Source organism: Taudactylus pleione, unplaced genomic scaffold (genome assembly GCF_031769625.1).
Source record: "Taudactylus pleione unplaced genomic scaffold, aTauple2 ptg000535l, whole genome shotgun sequence".
NCBI lineage: Eukaryota > Metazoa > Chordata > Amphibia > Anura > Myobatrachidae > Taudactylus > Taudactylus pleione.
This window is the reverse complement of record NW_028284937.1, coordinates 3,525,854-3,544,881: the sequence shown is the minus strand read 5'-3', so window position 1 is coordinate 3,544,881 and position 19,028 is coordinate 3,525,854. Positions and strand designations below refer to the sequence as shown.

General features: G+C 45.5%; 1 protein-coding gene across 1 annotated transcript in view; it reads right to left on the bottom strand.

Moving 5' to 3' along the window:
• The window catches only part of LOC148501053 (uncharacterized), a 34,566-nt gene extending 22,218 nt beyond the window's left edge, over window positions 1-12,348 (bottom strand). Inside the window, exons 1-3 of the mRNA XM_088450980.1 lie at window positions 12,058-12,348; window positions 5,828-5,923; window positions 4,116-4,208 (exon numbers count right to left, since the gene is read on the bottom strand). Of these exons, the coding sequence (XP_088307106.1) occupies window positions 4,116-4,208; window positions 5,828-5,923; window positions 12,058-12,267 (399 nt within the window). The 5' untranslated portion in view covers window positions 12,268-12,348. The remainder of the gene's footprint in view (window positions 1-4,115; window positions 4,209-5,827; window positions 5,924-12,057) is intronic.
• Between the last annotated feature and the right edge of the window lie 6,680 nt (window positions 12,349-19,028).

Here is a 19,028-nt window from a genome sequence, read left to right as displayed (position 1 = left end):
GTAATGTCCCTGTAGTGTCCATGCTCTCATAGTAATGCCCCTGCAGTGCCCATGCCCCATAGTAATATCCCTGTAGTGCATTACAGTAATGCCCCTGTAGTGCTCATGCCCCCACAGTAATGCCCCTGTGGTAATGCCTCTGTAGTGCCCTTGCCCCAATAGTAATGCCCCTGTCGTGCTCATGCCCCATTAGTAATGCCCATTATTGCCCATGCCCCCATAGTAATGTCCCTGCCCCCATAAAATACTTACCTTGAACCCTGCTCCTGCATCCAACGTCGCATCCGGTCCGCCGGCTGCTCCTCGGAACTATGGGGGAAACGTCATGATGTCTCTCCCATAGTGCCCGTGGGGAGAGCCGGAAGGTGGAGTTGGGGAGAGAACTCCAGCCTCTGGCTCCGGCTACACCGCATCGCTGCAGAGAAGGAGCCGCGCGTCCGCTGGTAATAAATATTACCAGCGGGCGCCTGGCTTGGAGCCTCTCTGCAGCGCCGGGCTGGAGGTCACTGGCACTGGGTACAGCGGTGCACCCTAGTTGCGGCCCTGCTTTGATAGAAGTGTTAGGGATTGCGGCAAGTTGTATACATAATTATCAATGAATAGGCCCCTAACACATTTTTACATTATTACTTTTGACACCTCTGGTGCAGCATATTCCAGAATGTCCAGAAATAAGCAACGTATTTGCAAAAATGAAAAAAGTGTTTTAATATAACATCATGCCATCAGTCATGATAAAAGGTGCAAAAATGCTGTATACTCATCAGGGTACAGCAATCATTTATCAGTCACATAGTTCATATGTATATATATATATGTGTATATATATATATATATATATATATATATATATACACACAGCGGGTAAAATAAGTATTCAACACATCAACATTTTTCTCAGTAAATACAGTACATCTGGAAAGTATCACAACGCTTCACTTTTTCCACTTTTTGTTGTGTTACAGCCTTATACCAAAATTGAATAAATTCATTTTTGTCCTCAAAATTCTACACACAATACCCCATAATGACAACGTGTAAAAAGTTTTTTTGCGATTTTTGCAAATGTAATTAAAAAAAACCACTAAGAAATCACATGTACATACTGTAAGTATTCACAACCTTTACTCAATACTGTGTTGATGCACCTTTGGCAGCAATTACAGCCTCAAGTCTTTGTGAATATGATGCCATAAGCTTGGCTTACCTATCTTTGGGCAGTTTCGCCAATTTCTCTTTGCAGCACCTCTCGAGCTCCATCAGGTTGGATGGGAAGCGTTGGTGCACAACCATTTTCAGATCTCTCCAGAGATGTTCAATTGGATTCAAGTCTGGGCTCTGGCTGGGCCACTCAAGGACATTCACAGAGTTGTCCTGAAGCCACTCCTGTGATATCTTGACTGTGTGCTTAGGGTTGTTGTCCTGCTTAAAGATGAACCATCGCCTCAGTCTGAGGTCAAGAGCGCTCTGCAGCAGGTTTTCATCCAGGATGTCTCTGTACATTGCTGCATTCATCTTTCCCTCTATCCTGACTGGCGCTGAAAAACATCCCCACAGTATGATGCTGCCACCACCATGCTTCACTGTAGGAATGGTATTGGCCTGGTGATGAGCGGTGCCTGGTTTCCTCCAAACATAACGCGTGTCATTCACGCCAAAGAGTTCAATCTTTGTCGCATCATGGTGTGAGAGTCCTTCAGGTGCATTTTGGCAAACTCCAGACGGGCTGCCATGTGCTTTTTACTAAGGAGTGGCTTCCGTCTGGCCACTCTACCATACAGGCCTGATTGGTGGATTGCTACAGAGATGGTTGTCCTTCTGGAAGGTTCTCATCTCTCCACAAAGGAATGCTGTTGCTCTGACAGCGTGACTATCGGGTTCTTGGTCACCTCCCTGACTAGGGTCCTTCTCCCCCGATCGCTTAGGTCCTTCTAATCGACGGCCGACCAACTCTAGGAAGAGTCCTGGTGGTTCCGAACTTCTTCCATTTACGGATGATGGAGGCACTGTGCTCATTGGGACCTTCAAAGCAGCAGATATTTTTCTGTACCCTTCCCCAGATTTGTGCCTCCAGACAATCCTGTCTCGGAGGTCTACGGACAATTTCTTGGACTTCATGCTTGGTTTGTGCTCTGACATGCACTGTCAAGTGTGGGACCTGATATAGACAGTTGTATGCCTTTCAAAATAATGTCCAATAAACTGAATTTACCACAGGTGGACTTCAATTAAGTTGTAGGAACATCTCAAGGATGATCAGTGGAAACAGAATGCACTTGAGCTCAATTTTGAGCTTCATGGCAAAGACTGTGAATACTTATGTACATGTGATTTCTTAGTTATTTTATTTTATTAAATTTGCAAAAATCTCAAAAAAACCTTTTACATGTTGTCATTATGGGGTATTGTGTGTAGAATTTTGAGGACAAAAATTAATTTATTCCATTTTGGAATAAGGATGTAATGTTGTGAATACTTTCCGGATGCACTGTATATTTGTAATGGGGCTATTGTAATGAAATGTTCACCAAATGTCAGCAACAACCCATGCAATTAACACATGCAAAGAAATCAAACCATAGATGTCCATAAATTAAATTATGTGTAATAATGTGAAATGACACAGGGAAAAATAATTGAACACGCTTACTGAAACTTAATACTTCGTACAAAAGCCTTTGTTGGTAATGACAACTTCAAGATGCCTCCTATATGGAGAAACTAGTCACATGCATTGCTCAGGTGTGATTGTGGTCCATTCTTCCACACAGACAGTCTTCAAATCGTAAAGGTTCCATGGGCATCTTCTATGAACTCTGATCTTTAGTTCTTTCCATAGATTTTCAATTGGATTCAAGTCAGGTGATTGGCTGGGCCATTCTAGCAGCTTTATTTTCTTTCCTTGGCTGTGTGTTTGGGATCATTGTCTTGCTGAAATGTCCACCCTCATTTCATCTTCACCATCCTGGTAGATGGCAACAGATTTTTATCAAAAATGTCTCTGTACATTTTTCCATTCATCTTTCCTTCAATGACATGAAGTATGCTAGTACCATATGCTAAAAAACAGCCCCACGCCATGATGTTCCCACCTCCAATCTTCACTGTTGGTATGGTGTTTTTGGAGTGATGTGCAGTGCCATTTCTCCTCCAGACATGGTGTGTTTTATGGCATCCAAAGAGTTAAATTTTGATCTCCTCTGACCAAACTTTATTCTCCCAGTATTTCACAGGCTTGTCCAAATATTGTGCAGCAAACTTTAAATGAGTTTCAACAAGCTTTTTCTTCAGCAATGGAGTCTTGTATGGTGAGCGTACATACAGGCCATGGTGGTTGAGTGCATTACTTATTGTGTACTTTGAAACAAGTGTACCTGCTAAATCCAGGTCTTCCTGAAGCTCTCCACAAGTGGTCCTTGGATCTTGACAACTCTTCTGATAATTCTTTTCACTCCTCTGTCAGAAATCTTGCGAGGAGCACCTGGACGTGGCCAGTTTATGGTGAAATGATGTTCTTTCCACTTCCAGATTATGACCTCAACAGTGCTCACTGGAACATTCGGAAGTTTAGAAATCCTTCTGTAACCAATGCCATCAGTTTGTTTTGCAACAATAAGGTTGCGAAGGTCTTGAGAGAGCTCTTTGCCTTTACCCATCATGAGATGTTTTGTGTGTGAAACCTTGGTAATGAGCCACCTTTTCTTATGCCATAATTTGGGACTGAACCATCTTATATTAATTTGCACTAATAAGGGGCAGGATTGCTTTCTAATTACTGATAGATTTCAGCTGGTGTCTTGGCTTTCCGTGCCCTTTTGCACCTCCCTTTCACCTCCCTTTCTTCATGTGTTCAATACTTTTTCAATCATTTTGTTTAAATTTGGTGAAACTTTAATTACAATAGCCCCATTACAAATATACTTACTGAGAAAAATGTTGATGTGTTCAATACTTATTTTACCCACTGTATATACTGTATATATACATACAGATGTTTCAGGAATTCGTTGGTTGTTGGTAAAATAAACTGATAAATAAGTGAAAACCTAATAATAATAATAATATTAATAATAAATGCACATTTTGCAGATCATGTAGCCAAATATATTTCTCACCGTTTCCTTAGTTTTGCATTCCTGGCATTCAGCAGTAAATAATGACACATGGCAATACTGGTCCTCTGGGCAGTAAGTGGAATCATTACAATCCTGTAACATGTGATGCCAAACAGAAGGGAGAAAATCAATTGCATACCACAGACATCAATGACGATCCATGATGTGATGCTCATTTCCCATGTCCCTGCTGAGTACTAGCAGCTAACATGGACCTCTGAGTGATATTTATAATTCTCTGTAATTTACTGGACCAAAAAAGGTGGTGTTACTCATAGCAACAACCACATATTTGTTTTATTTTCATACCATGCACTAGATAAATCCCTGAAACTGATTGACTGCTACAGGCAAAACCACCTATTTTCATTGGACTAGGTTTTTTTCATTAATGTTCCCAATTTCTTAAAGTCATAACTGCAAGTCACTTTATATTCAAGTCACTGCATCACAAAAGCTGGAGCAACACTCGCTCTCAAATGATAATACTGAAGACATATTGGAACCTCTTCTTTAAAGGGCAGTGTGACCATCAGTGCTTTACAAAGAAATACTAATCCTTTAATGACATTGTTTTCACTGTGGCTGATATCTATATAATATGGTCGTTATGCAGGGACACAAAGTGGCAGCGCCTGCCACCAGGAAACAGATAGCGTCTGCGGACTACAGGTGGCCTCATTAGTCAACAAGCTAATCCGCCCCTGAGTGTCGTCTCTATTGTGGTGGCCGGTGGGTGACTGCCTCAGCCTCTCCCTGTCGTTAATCCGTTATTGTCTATGTCTTGTGCCCATGACATAACAGTGCCCCGCACCACCTGCAAGTGCGTGAGGCTGCGATGGTACTCGATTGTACCAATGGATTCGCTATTCTGGTAAACATTACGGATGTGTGTAAGGTAAAGTGGGCATCCTTATGTGGTGCTGAGTATGCAATGGATTAGCTTGCTATCGCAGTTGAACTGCAATGCATACGCAGTATTGCGACCCGTAGTTAATCAGGCCCACAGTCCCCAAGGCATACATGTCTACCCTCCTGTGATTCGAGAGAGGCTCCTGATTTTTCGGGTAACCCCCCGCACCCCCGGAATGGTAGGCACTTCTCCCGCATTCTGCCCACTCCCTGCCTCTCCTACCCAGTCTTCTTCTGCAGAGGAGAAATTGTAAGTAGGCAAGTATGCACGAAGGATCCCATAAAATAGAGTGGGAACAAGAAATGTAGGCGATCCAGTCACCATCCGAGGGAGTGACAATAAAATGCCGGCTCCTTCTCAGTGACCAGGAGCCGGGTGCTGCACATATTGAGCGGCCGATTGGTTAGTGTGTAGGCTTACCAAATCCGTCGGTCAGACGGCGGGGCGGTCGCTGGGCCGGCCAGGTGAGTACCCCGCATTAGAGGTTTTACTAGTTAGTGAAAAGGTGGTATCAGTAAAAATATAATATAATGGAGACTGCAGTTCTCCTTTACCCTTTACCCTGTCATTTGTCCTCAACATTTAAAGTAGTACTAAGCTATTAAAGTGTGTGATGAGACTGTGCTGTATAGTCTTACATTTCCCTGCATGGCAGAACATTTCTTATTAATCTTGAAAATTATTTAGAATTTGCTCACTGACCACATCTATATACAGTATGAAACCAGAATGTGATGGATTATGTAACTGTGCTATACAGCAGAAAAGCTACAGTACTTTATACTGTCATTTGTCTCACCTTTGCCAGCTTACCCTCTGCTCTTTTCTCTTGTAGTGATTCCCCTACTACCAGCCTCTGAGCATTCTCTGTCTCAGCCTCGCTGCTGTCATTCATCTGTGAAGTGTAAAAATAACTTTTATGACTTTATAAAGTTCCGTATTATCAAGTGCACATGTTGTCTAAACACAACTAAGTCAGCCATTTTGTGAGCTGGCCTAACAAAACAATCCCCAACAACCAGTCACACATGTCTCTGTGTTCAGTCTACTTAATATTAATACTAAAGGCACTCAGCCAGGGCTGTAACTAGAGTGGTGCGACATGTGCCACGGCACAGGGCACCGCAGGACAGAGGGCACTGTTCGGCAGCACCTGTCAAATTTTTACTTGTAGCTTCCTTTTCTTTTATCCCCAGCATCTCCTGGCTGCCACTATCTTATCCCTGGCAGACTACCCTTCCATCTGGAAACCCCCAAGCACCTTCAGTCACATCCTCTTTTATTTAACTCACACAAATCAAAATACTGTCATACCCGGGACTCGAACCTATCACCTCTCACATGGCAGTCAGACACTTTACACATGGAGCTATCTGCCCCACAATTTCTGAGCCCTGAACACAGTCACCAATTGGTGCAGCTTCATCAGCGCTGTCCTACATCTAGAGCTGGTGAGTTATACTGCATAATTATTGTGTATCATCAATGCAGTCATTGGTACCCCTTCAACATCGTATGAACCTCCCCCATGAGGCCACGTCCCTTTTTTTGGCTTACGTCTTATGTCACTATTTGAAAAATGAGGGGAAGGGGGGGGCGCAAATTCACCTTCTGGCCCAGGGCACCAAAAAGTCTAGTTACAGCTCTCTCTGCACCCAGCACTCTGATGCTGATTGATACAAAGCATTTGCATTTCCACAAAGTAATACTTTAATCCTGAGCTTCGATTGCTTATGCAAATTCACAACATATGATCAAGAGCCAAATGGGGTCCGGGTACTGGAGGCGTGGACAAATACGGTAGGCATGGGCACGCCACCTCCCCACCAAACATTGAAAAAATACTATACTTTTGTCCCCCTCAGCAGCTGACCTGAGTCCCCGCCGGACCCCTCCAACAAGCCCGAGCTTGGATAATTAGTACTTCCCTCTCTGCACTATCCCCATTGCTGCAAAATGCCATGATTCTCTGGTCAATGAGGAGGACATGGTGGGTCAGTGAGGAGGAGCTGGGACTAAAATGACATGGTCACATAATTTTAGCCCCACCCCCTTCTTAAGGACTTGCATTTCTCGGTAATTATCTCCCCATCCTGCCCATTTTACTAAGAAGTGGATGGGATGGAGGATATTCGCCCACTCTTCTGGGGTGCAGGGGACTACCTGAAAAATCGTGAGTCAGTAGGCAGGGCCGCAACTGGGGGGGGGGGCTAGAGGTTCACGTGCACCGGGTGCCGGAATGCAGGGGGTGAAAAAGGGCCTGCACACCCCGTGCAGTCTTGTAGTGCGCAGTGACTCGGGGGCTGCAGATTCCATGCAGACTAGCCATCCGCATGGGCTCTGCTGAAAACGGCCATCCAAAAATGGCTGTGCCAAGGAGGAGACAGATGCTAGAGGTCCTACTGGGCCTCTAGTGTCTGTTAGGCCAGTGCAATGCACATAGCGTTCCTGGAAGTGCCGGGAACGCTGGCGCTGCCGGCAGAAGATGCAGAAAGCTGAAAACCCCTAGCAATGAGCATAAACCCCCTGGCAACGAGCATGAAACCCCCTGGCAACGAGCATGAAACCCCCTGGCAACGAGCATAAACCCCATGGCAACAAGCATAAACCCCATGGCAATGAGCATGAAACACCCTGGCAATGAGCATGAAACCCCCTGGCAACAAGCATAAACCCCATGGTAACGAGCATGAAACCCCCTGGCAATGAGCATGAAACCCCTGACAATAAGCATGGAATCCCTGGTAATGAGCATAAATCCCCTGACAACGAGCAGTTAGTTTTAAAGTAATTAGAAGCCTTACTGTGGGGCATAAAATGGTGTCACCAGTGTAAGTGGCACTTTGGTAATAGGCATTACAGTGTGTGACATAATGTGTAATGGGCATTATGGTGTGTGGAAAAATGTTAGTCACTATACCAGGGATATCTGACTAGTGCACTGCCTTATGGAGGCGCAAGGACAAAATCCAGGTACAAGAGAGGGGCGCAAAATTACTGCCTTGCACCGGGTGACAGATATCCTAGTTTCGTCCCTGCAGTAGGTATTTCTAGGTAGGCAAATTGAACGAGTCTTACTTCATGTATAACTGGGGTCTGTTACTGCAGTGGGACGTTAACCAGACACACAAGCTGATGGGCTGATATATTTTTCTAGCAAAGACTGTAAGAAACAATGGGGTATATTTACTAAAGTGAGAGTTTTTAAAAGTGGAGATGTTGCCCATAGCAACCAATCAGATTCAACTTAACATTTACCTAGCACCTTCTAGAAGATAATAGTAATGCGGGCCATACACGGTGCGATAAAGCAGCCGATCTGACGGATTGGTATGATTTGGCTGCATCGCACTGTGTATGGGCCTTTTGTCGGACTGAGTGCGCACCCATGGGGTTATACATCGCACCCCCTGATCTTACTGCAGGTTGAGTCGATCAGGGGATGCGATGAGCGATCCCATGCAGAGCTATGCGGTTAGGGGGGAGCCGGAATAGCGGTTGGCCACACGATCGCACCGTGTGTGGAGACCGCCCGATATGTTGGATCCCCCGTCGTGTCGCACAGTGCCATCGCACCGTGTATGCCCTGCTTTAGAATCTGATAGGTTGCTATGGGCAACATCTCCAATTCTAAAAACACTCAGTTTAGTAAATTTATCCCAATCAGATTTCAAAAATGTTACCCTACCTTGCATCACTCATAGGTAACACAAGCTAGCACCTTCTTCAGACAGCAAAAGCTATGTTTTTCAAAGCTTGTTGTATAGCACAGTGGCGTCCCTCCCCGTGGTGACACCCGGTGTGGGAACGGATGCCATGCTTGCTACTGAAAAGGGGGCGTAATCTCGCAGGGTCGTGGCCTTGCGGCCCAAACTGCGGCCCGAGGTTATCATCACTTGGGTGGTGGGGAGTGCCGGAGGTGTGGAGTGCCGGCTTCCTCACTGTGACAGGAGCTGAGTGCTGCACTTATTGCTACAGTGCAGCACCCGGCTCCTGTCACTGAGGGGGAGCCGGCACCTTGGTGTCACCCTTCGACGGGTGACACCCGCACCCCCCGCACCCTTTGCAGTCCCCCTAGAGTACATTAGGGACAGCTGCTGAGATCGGTTTAGCAATAACTGCAGGAGATACCAGTTCTTTATATGCCAACAAACCTTAAAATGGCTTTAATACGTTTTTTGATCACTTTTCACAGGATTTAAGTGCTGGAAGGGTTTGATAAATAGGCCGGTATAAGTTCTACTTTAGGGACAAATTTAACTCTTGGTTTACAACGGTTTGACTAAACTCACTTCAGGAGCTGACTGGACCACCGGGACAGCAGGAAAGTTTGCCTGGGGCCGTTCCCATGTTCCCCTTTGCTGATTCATACAGTCCTTCTACTGCACTTCCGGGATTTGCATTCCACTGTGGAACTCAAACCGAGAGCTGTCACCTGCACCGGCTAGCGGGCACTTATAGGCGAGCAGCGGTATAGCGTTGACATAGTGTATGGCTCTCGTGCTCCGGGCACTGGCTCCGGTGAGGGGCGATAGGCTACCCAGCCCTATCCCCTGGGACATACTAACCACAGGGCCTCCACAACATATCCGGAACATAACCGTAACCTGCCGTATTCGCCCGGCCTGCGGAACATACCCAGCTCTAAGGACACATACTACCCCCACCCTGGCCCCAGGGGCATACACTCCCCACCCTGCCCCTAGACATACAGTACCCCCCAGCCCAGGGACACACACTATCCTGTGTTGGTACTGTTGCCAGCCCAGGCACTTCGTGATCACAATAAACAAGTCTTGATCCAGGAGCTAAACAGCCGAGTACTGTCAGCAAGTACTGCAGACAGGTCAGTCTTCTGTGGGGGACTGAAGGAATTATATAAATTATATTTTTTTTCTATGGGGACCGGTGTGTTTTATTTTTTTTTACCTGTGGGGGCCAATGTGTTTGTTTTTCCTGTCAGGAGCCAATGTGTTTTATATTTTCTGTAGGGGCCAATGCGTTTTATTTTTTTTTCCTGTGTGGCCCAATGTGTTTTATTTTTTTAATCCAGTAGGCAGGTACATACTTTCGACACTATAATGAAATAGCTGTTGAACTCTGCAAAAATATTGATTTAATAAACTGACTTTTACAATAATACAGCTATTTTATTATTATCTTTGGGCTCAATTCAATGCAACACGAATTAAATAGCGCCGGGAAGGAGCTCCTGGTGCTATTCAATGCAGCGCGCTGTTAAGCCCGACTGAAGGATTTCTTCTTACACCCCTCCTGGGTTCCGAGCAGAAATCCGACAAAACTGCTGGCGCGATGCCAATCTCCAACGTAACAGCGTGCTGAATTGAATAGCTCTGGGAGCTCCTTCCCGGGCGCTATTCATTTAGCGTTGAATTGAATAGAGCCATTTGTGTCAAAGTACAGTTGACACGGGAATTAGCATTACTGCCTCACAGCACCTGGTCCTACGTTTGATTTTCACCAAGACAATACCAAGTGGAGTTTGTATGTTCTCTCCATGTTTACGTGGGTTTTAATGTAAGTGGAGTTTGTATGTACTTCCTTTGTTTGCATGGATTTCCCCTGGGTGAATATGAATATGGTAAAAACCATGAATATGGTAAAAGTTCAACAGCTATTATACTAGGGATGGGTACGGGATGCCAGCGTTCGGGATCCCGGCGGTCAAAATCCTGATACCGGCATCCTGACAAGGCTAGCATACCGACACCTGTCAGTCGGTATGCTAGTCCTCCACCTCTCCTTACCCTAATCCTAACCCTCCCTTACCAGTGCCTAAACCTAACCTCCCCCTCTAGTGCCTAAACCTAACCCTCCCCCCTTAGTGACTTACCCTAACCCTCCCCCCTTAGTGCCTAACCCTGACCATCACCCTAGTGCTTAACCCTTACCTCCTAACCCTCCCTCTAACCCTGCTACTTACCCTCGGGATTCCAGCGGCTTGGATGCCAGCGTCGGGATTCTGACAGGTGTCGGGATTACAGCGTCGGCATTCTGTCCGCCGGAATCCCATGTGTCACAGGTCATCTTGGATTGTGTATTGTATTTTCAGTCATAGAATAGTAGCACCTATAAATGTATTTGGAAATGACGGTGTACGTACCACCCCTTGGAATTTTCTATAATAGATAAATAAAAGGCCAATTAAGAAAAATCAACAATCATATTTCCTATGTTCTACAAGCATTCATTAGTGTAGGGTGCAAAAGGTAATATTTGTCTAAATTCAGCATTGTGTGCTGTTGGTGGTGTCTGAATGCAGATTTTATGTCTGGTTAAGTTTGGGGGGTAATTTTGGGTTGGATATAAGTCACCACATTTACATCTAAGTGCACATAAATATATGGAGAGTTCACCTATGAACAGAGTTGGCTGCATCTATGCCCCTCGCCATGCGCTTGCAGCAGTAACCATCCTCACTATCAGAGCGCACTTATACCTGACCCATATAGTGTTAATTCTAGCACCCTGCACCTGTCATAACCCATGCAGTTCCTCTTTCCTGCCTGGGGTGTCGCTATCTGCTCTGGTGCTTCTAGCACACTTTGGTCTGTAATTTGTTTCATCAGCTGATGCAAGTGCATAGCGAGGGGCATTGGTGCAGCCGCCCAACTCTGTTCATACTTCATAGATGAACTCTCCATTTATTTCTGTGCACTTAGATGTAAATGTGGTGACTTATATCCAACCCTGAATCACCCCCCAAAATTAACCAGACATAAAATCTGCATCCAGTCACCACCAACAGCACACAGTGCTGAATATACAAAATATGACTCTTTTACACCCTACAATAATGAATACTTGTAGAACATAGGAAATATGATTGTTGCAGCACACTTTGTGTTACTTCTCTGGCAAGAGTTATATGACTCTACACTATTATTTTTCTTAATTGGCCTTTTATTTATCTATTGTAAACAGGGAACACATATAATAATACAGGCCACACAAATTCCATATAGATCTGGTGACATAGCTTAGCTTGTCATTCTGAATGCTTCTCACCTGGTAATGGATTCTCATTTCTGTCAAAGCATCTCTAGCCCCATCAAATCCACCGTGGTGCTGATGAGAGAGGGAGGCCGGGGAGGAAGGGGTGCCCAAAATAATGACAAGAAATGCAGGCAGCAGAAGATGCATTCCTGGGCCAGACAGCAGGCACACAACAGGATCCTTAATATTAACGCATAGACATAGAATCACATGTAATAACATCAGTACAAATAACCTAGCAGCTGCATCCAAGGCTAATCAATAAAAGATGGGTGTGATCGTGTCCTGCACAGCTGCTGTACAGTTTTCTGTCTAATGGATGATACATGAATAATAAGCTTCTTGGCTAGAGCTCCCTCTGCTGGACATAGCTCATAATAGCGTGACTCATTGCACTTTATGGCCTGATGTAATGGCCTGTAGTGTTAAATTGCAGAGATCTTGGCCTACATATCGCTCAATGTAATAGCCTCAGCCTGGAATTTGGGGATGGAGAAGTCAATCTGCCAGCAATGTGCATCAGCTAAAAAAACACACACATTTTCAGCGTTCTGGAGTTTTTTTTTTTTTTTTTAAAAGTCCCACCTCTCAATTTTAAACCAGCACAAGCAAATTTTCCACAATAGGCTATAAACTTTTACCAGCATAGTGCCAACTAGCTTTAGACCAAGGCTGGTTTCTCTTCAGAATTGGGGGGAGGGTTGTTGAAAGTGGAGCACTTTACTTCACACACTCCATTTTACTACTCCTCCAGGGAGGCTCCATTCCCTAGGGGTTCCAAGAGGGCCACCAACCTAAGTATTGCACATGCGCGGCACCATCTTGTCACTCTGTTGAAGCGCCATAGTGGGTGACCTGCAATTCCCTGCGACCCAAGACCCCTGCCAGTGACCCTGCACCACTACCCGCTAGCTTCATACACTCACCAGCTGGTGAGCTGTATGACACCTCGATCCTCTCCAGCTCCACTCTATCTACCAGTGTTTCTAACAGTGAGTACGGCTGTACCTGTTTTACCTTCAATAAAACCACTACACTGGTTAAGTAACAGGGCTGTTAGTAGTCTCAAGGCATCCGCTGGTGTGTACCGCAACTTTGCTCCATCATCAAACCTGTACACAAATATTTCCAATAGGGGGCAGTGGCAAACGCAGGATTTCTAGAGGGTGGTTTACAAATGCTTGATTTTACAGCGAGTGTGGCCAGTCCATGAAGAGGGCATAATTAGTACTCAAACAGCTTTAATATGCATCATACATAGTGTATTGTGTGTGATAATTCCAGCATATACAGGACCAGCGATCACAGTAACCCATTATATGCAGAAGTAGGGCCATCCTGCCTGAGCTGAATGTATTTATTTTAGATGTGCTCACCATTCCAGAGCATTGGAGCAAGTTCAGGAGCCTGGATGAGCAGCAGAAGGACCTAGCACTGCCCTGGACATATATGTTAATATTGGGCTTTATAGCAGTGCATCCCTAACAGTACATGTTTTCCAGATCTCCTAGTTGGTGCACAGGTTATTTATCACTGGCTGATACATGTTAAAAGATCCACATGTGGTGCTAATTATCTCATTTGTGATACTGAGAATAAAATGCAGCACTAGTAAAATTCTATCATATTACTATTTCTATTGTGGTCATGGGGAGGGGGGTTTCCAGGCAAACGGAAACCCCCCCTTTGTTTGCCTATGGGGGAGGGTACATTTTGTTTGTGGGCTCAATCCCCTAGAGTATACAGGTCAGTGATTACCTGTATTTAGAAAACCCTAGGAGGACACAGTGATATACCAGGAGGAAGCAGAAATATATGTGCCAAGTTTATTCCAGGAGGACTCAATAATATATGTGCCAGGTTCAGAGCCGACCCTAAGCAATTTGATGCCCTAGGCAAGATTTTTGTTGGTGCCCCCTAGCAGATAATCCCACCACCAAACTTAGCGTTTATACACGGGCACCAAAAATAACACATTGGTTTATGGCTTTTTTTATTGTTAAAGAAATGCACAAAATATACAGCTATCCAGACATCCTCCTTTGTTATGGCCAGTGGCGGGTCCCATCTGCCCCTCGAGCCGGTACAATTGTCCAGCACTAGGGGCCGCCGCTGCGCTCTGTCAGAATATATCAGTGACAGCCGGGGAAGTTCCTATGCCTGCCTATCGGCTGTCACTGTCAGGCTGCAGCAGTGCAAATAGAGAAGGGGCCGGCAGACACAGACATGCAGTGGGGAAACTACGTGTGGTCCGGAAATGCACGGCACCATCCGTCCTGGCTGCGCATTTAACACAAAGTGTGGTCCTGACCTAAAGCTCCCTGGAGGCTGTTCAGCTCCGCCTTCTTCTGCTCGTGTAAGGCCGGTCGGTGCGGCTAGGGGCGGAGCTAGGGGATACAATGGAGGCTCCTCCATTGCTCCAGCCCTCAGAGGTATGTGCTGCTGACACTGTGCAGGCTATCTGCAGGAAAAAGGGAGGACACGGGCGGGTGGTTAGGGGACCGCCTGCTGGGCCTTCATTACATGGAGAGATCAGTGCTTTCAGACAAGACAGCATGGTGTCGGCAGAGTGGCACTCGCTGCTCCCGCCACATGCCAGAGACATTGATCTCTCAATGTAATGCAGGCTCAGCAGGTGATCTCCCACCGTGTGTTCTGTGTTAGGGGCAGGGGATCTATGTGTGGGGTCCTGAGTGAGTAGGGGGATCTGAGAAAGGGGGAAGATCTTTTTGTGGTGGAGGATCTGTGGGTGCAGCGCTGTGTGTATGTATGTGTGTGTGTGGGGGGAGGGTTTCTGGGAGGTGGAGGCTGTGTGTGTGTGAGTGGGCAGAGAGCTATATGGAGGGATAAGAGTAAGTAGAGAGAGCTGTGTGGTGGGGGGGTCTGTGTGTGAGGATGGGAGAGCTATAAGAGGATGGGATCTGTGTGAGGTGGGGAAAGATCTGAGTGATGGGCGAGAGCTGGGGGGGAGCTGTGTGAGGAGTATATGTAATGTTTGTATTTATACAATGTATATACATTAATATGGGGCCCAAAAGCAGCATTTTTATTAATTATCGGTTCCTATTCCCGATAATTAGAATTTCTTGTCACCAATATTGCACGTGTGTATATATTAATAGAGTGTGCTGCATTGCCGCGTCCCTTCCCTACCCCTGAGCGTTTATCCAGTAACGCCAGCGGGAGGGTGGGGGCGGGGTTTTCCGGTGATGGTGCGTTTAGGCATTAATTTTTACCCCAAGCTGCTAAATGCTTCACAATATGTTGAAAGACAAGCCGGGGCCACTGGCTAGTGTTTGCCCCCCAGGCTGAAAGTTGCCAGCCAGCCCCTGGTTATGGCCCACAGGGCAGAGGTGAATGGTGTAAAATTAGTCAGTCAGACTCATTATACTGCTGCCTGCTGCTGCCCCTTCATTGTGGCTGGCCCAGATCGGTGCAATGGTCATATAATTACAAATTGGTGTACTGCATGATAACAGCACATGTATGAGCTGAGAGCTAACTTACCTTGGAGGTACCCCAAAAAACCTCCACATGGCACTATAAGGATCAGCACCTCCTCCTAATGCTGACTCCCTTCATACCTCTCCAAACTGCAAACTAAAAATATGGTAGTTGCTCAAATCAGCTAAATGACATACCATAAGTGCTTGTAAAGGGCGGGGTTTACACTGAACACAGAAAAAAAGGATTTGCCCCCCAGCACACTGTAGCAAAATCAAAAATACTTAAATCCTACATGATAATAGAGATTCAGAGGTATTAGTTACATACATTTGCAAATATATGAATAAGCGCCAGGCCAAACATCAAGGCCTATTCATTACTGACATGACACATTGTATAATTGCATATCTGCCATTCTTTCTTGTAACATCAGAGAGTGTATGCTTAAACCCTTTATATATATATTACAGGCACTGGGAAGACATTTACCATGATGGGCAATGGTCATGAATCCGGAGTGATATTCCGCACTCTGAAAGATCTATATAAGTCCATTGAGGAGTAGAGATGGACAAATAAATGCTCTGTATCATTGTCCTATGCTGAGGTAAATATGTGAGGAATATGTGCTTGGTTTATATTCTATGTGTCTTATTTGGAGTTGGATGGAACTCTGGGGGTCTCTGTATAAGATATACATTTACATACTGCACATGCACAGGCAGCGGCAAACATGCGTAGGCCAAGTATATTGCAGCACATTTAGACATGATGCATAGTCAGATTTGGGGATGTGCGTCTATTGCTGGTGCTGTAGGGCCGGATGCAACTACACAGAGTGATGATGTAAATGACCTCTCTATATGTGCAATCAGGGGCATAACTAGCATTCACCAGGCCCCTTAGCAAAGCTTGAGGGGGACCCCTACTCTGCTTAGAATTCCTTTCCTCATGATATACAGCATCTAGGGGAACTACAAGTAACCCAAGTCCTTTCTAGAGAGTAACGGGTCCTTTTACTAAGCAGTGTTAGGAGACAGAGTGAAAAGTGATACCAATGTGATAAGGTGCCAGCCAATCAGCTCCCAACTGTCATTTTTCAAACACAGCCTGTGAGATGGCAGTTGGGAGCTGATTGGCTGGCACCTTATCACTTTCTTATCACTTTTCACTCTGTCTCGTAACACTGCTTAGTAAATAGACCCCTTAATGTGGATTACACACTTTTCGTGCTTGTATTGCAGAGAGCGATTATTCCTTCATTACTTTTTCAGGTCTACAATAAAACCGTTCAGGATCTGCTAAGACCGTCCTCTGGATGTTTGACCCTCAGAGAGGATTCCTATGGCAACACCAGGATAGAAAGGATCGCTGAGTTCTTCCCCAGCAGCCCTGAAGAGGTGACTATTATTAGTCTTTGCTACCCTTATGCAGCATCCATGCTTTACCACTAGTCATCCCTGTCTATATTATTATTATCACCTATTATTTATAACAGGCTTGCCTACCCTCCCGATTTGGCCGGGAGCCTCCCGATTTTCGGGTGCCGCTCCCGGCCCCCTGGAAAGGCAGGCAAGCCTCCCGGAAGTATACGACCCTCCCCACCTCCCCCCTGAAAAAAAACAGAAATACCCGCAGCGGGGGGCCCGGTGACGCGATTCGCGCAGAATTGCGTCATCGTGGCCCCGCCCCCTGCTTCACAATGCCGAAAATCACGGCATTGTGAAGAGGGGGCGGAGTCACGATGACGCAATCGTGCGGCTCCGCCCCCAGTGTGACACAAATTGGCCGCTCCGCCCCCAATGGCCGGCCCGCCCCCCGCTATTAGCCGACAATCAGCTCCCTCCCGGAAGGCTGGAGCTGATTGTCGGCAAGTATGATTTATAAGGCACCCTAAGGATTCTGCAGCACTGAACAAGGGGCGTACAGACTATCTGCAAATAAGCTAGTATTAATGTGTGAATTAATAAGAGGGCCCATGATTATGTGATCGCTGGTGTAGTGACCCCATTGTATCTATAACACATGTATGTAACTTTAGGAGTTGTTTTGTGTAACCACAAGAGTGTTGGTGCATCTATATTACTCTTACTCTTTTTCAGGCCATCGCATTACTGCTGAAAGGGCACAAGCGCCGCTCTAAGGCAGCCACAGCTGCCAATAAGAACTCATCCCGCTCCCATGCTGTGTTACAAGTCACCGTAAAGCAGACGAGCAGTGATGGAGTGTGCACCGGCAAGCTTTACATGGTAGACCTGGCAGGATCAGAACGAGCATCCCAGGTATCACCTTTGTTTTACATATCATTATCATTTCTTTGTATTTCCCCTTGCAATGCCAAAGAGGTAGGGGCGTTTTAAGAGAGGAGGGTGCCTGTGTACAGCCTCCATTTGGGCCCCCTCCTCTCTACTGCGCATGCGTGGGTCTCCGGGAAAATGGTTCCCGTGCCTTATTCCCAGGGACATCTCTTCTGCACATTCACGAGTCACCAGGTAAATGGTCACCGCCATTTTCCCTGTGATTTTTGCAGTACTCTAAAGACTGCAGAAAGGTAAGCAATAACTAAATATTGGTGCAGGGTGTGCGGTGTGGGCCCCCCTGGACTCAGGGGCCCATGTGCACTGCACACCTTGCACCCATTATAAATATGGCCTTGCAAATAGGTGAATATCGTTAGTTTGCTGTCCTGTTGCAGTGTTCATACTTTACCTCTAGTCGTCACTGTCTACTCTACAGAGACAATATTTGTCATTCACATCAGTCCCTGGCCCATTGCAGCTTATAGTCAAAATTCTCTAGCACACATACACACACACTCCCATACAGGGGTCCATTTTTTGGCCAGCTGCCAGTACACCTGCCAATATGATTTTGGAGGAAGTGAAAAAACGGAGACACACAGTGCGCACACAAGCAGCCTCACCCCCCAATATCACAAAGGACCCACCCAGTCCTCAAAATTCACAATGGTACACAAAATTTGGATATAGTAGGGAACAAGGTGCTAGACATAAAAGTACAGGAAAAAACACCAAATGTAATATTTTACATTTTTCTCTATCAATACTTATTTTCTTAATGAGTCCAAATGCAGATAGGATTTTCTTATCGAAGTTTTCAAATATGATGAAATGATTCTCCTCTCCTTAGACTCTCCTTTATTCCAACTTCTCTTTTTTGATAGTTTCCACCGGAAAAGAGAGAGACCAAACAAAACTCATGGTCTAGTATCACAAACACTTAGTACTTCTTCAAACAATTTACACATATAGTTCTATATATATGTTAGAAAGAGGGTAGCGTACCCCACTCACAGAAATCAATATTGTGTTGTGTTCATAAAGGTTTCTTTTCCCAGCAGTCCTCCACCAAGTGGAATAGTGTGCCCTGCACCTCCACCTTATGTATGGACGTACCTCACTTACAATGAACATAAATCTTGAAATACACGTAAAGGTATCTTTCACCATATGGATAAAAGGAAATGAATTCTCTTTAGCTTCCAAAAATGTATTTATTCCAACATAAGTTAAAAG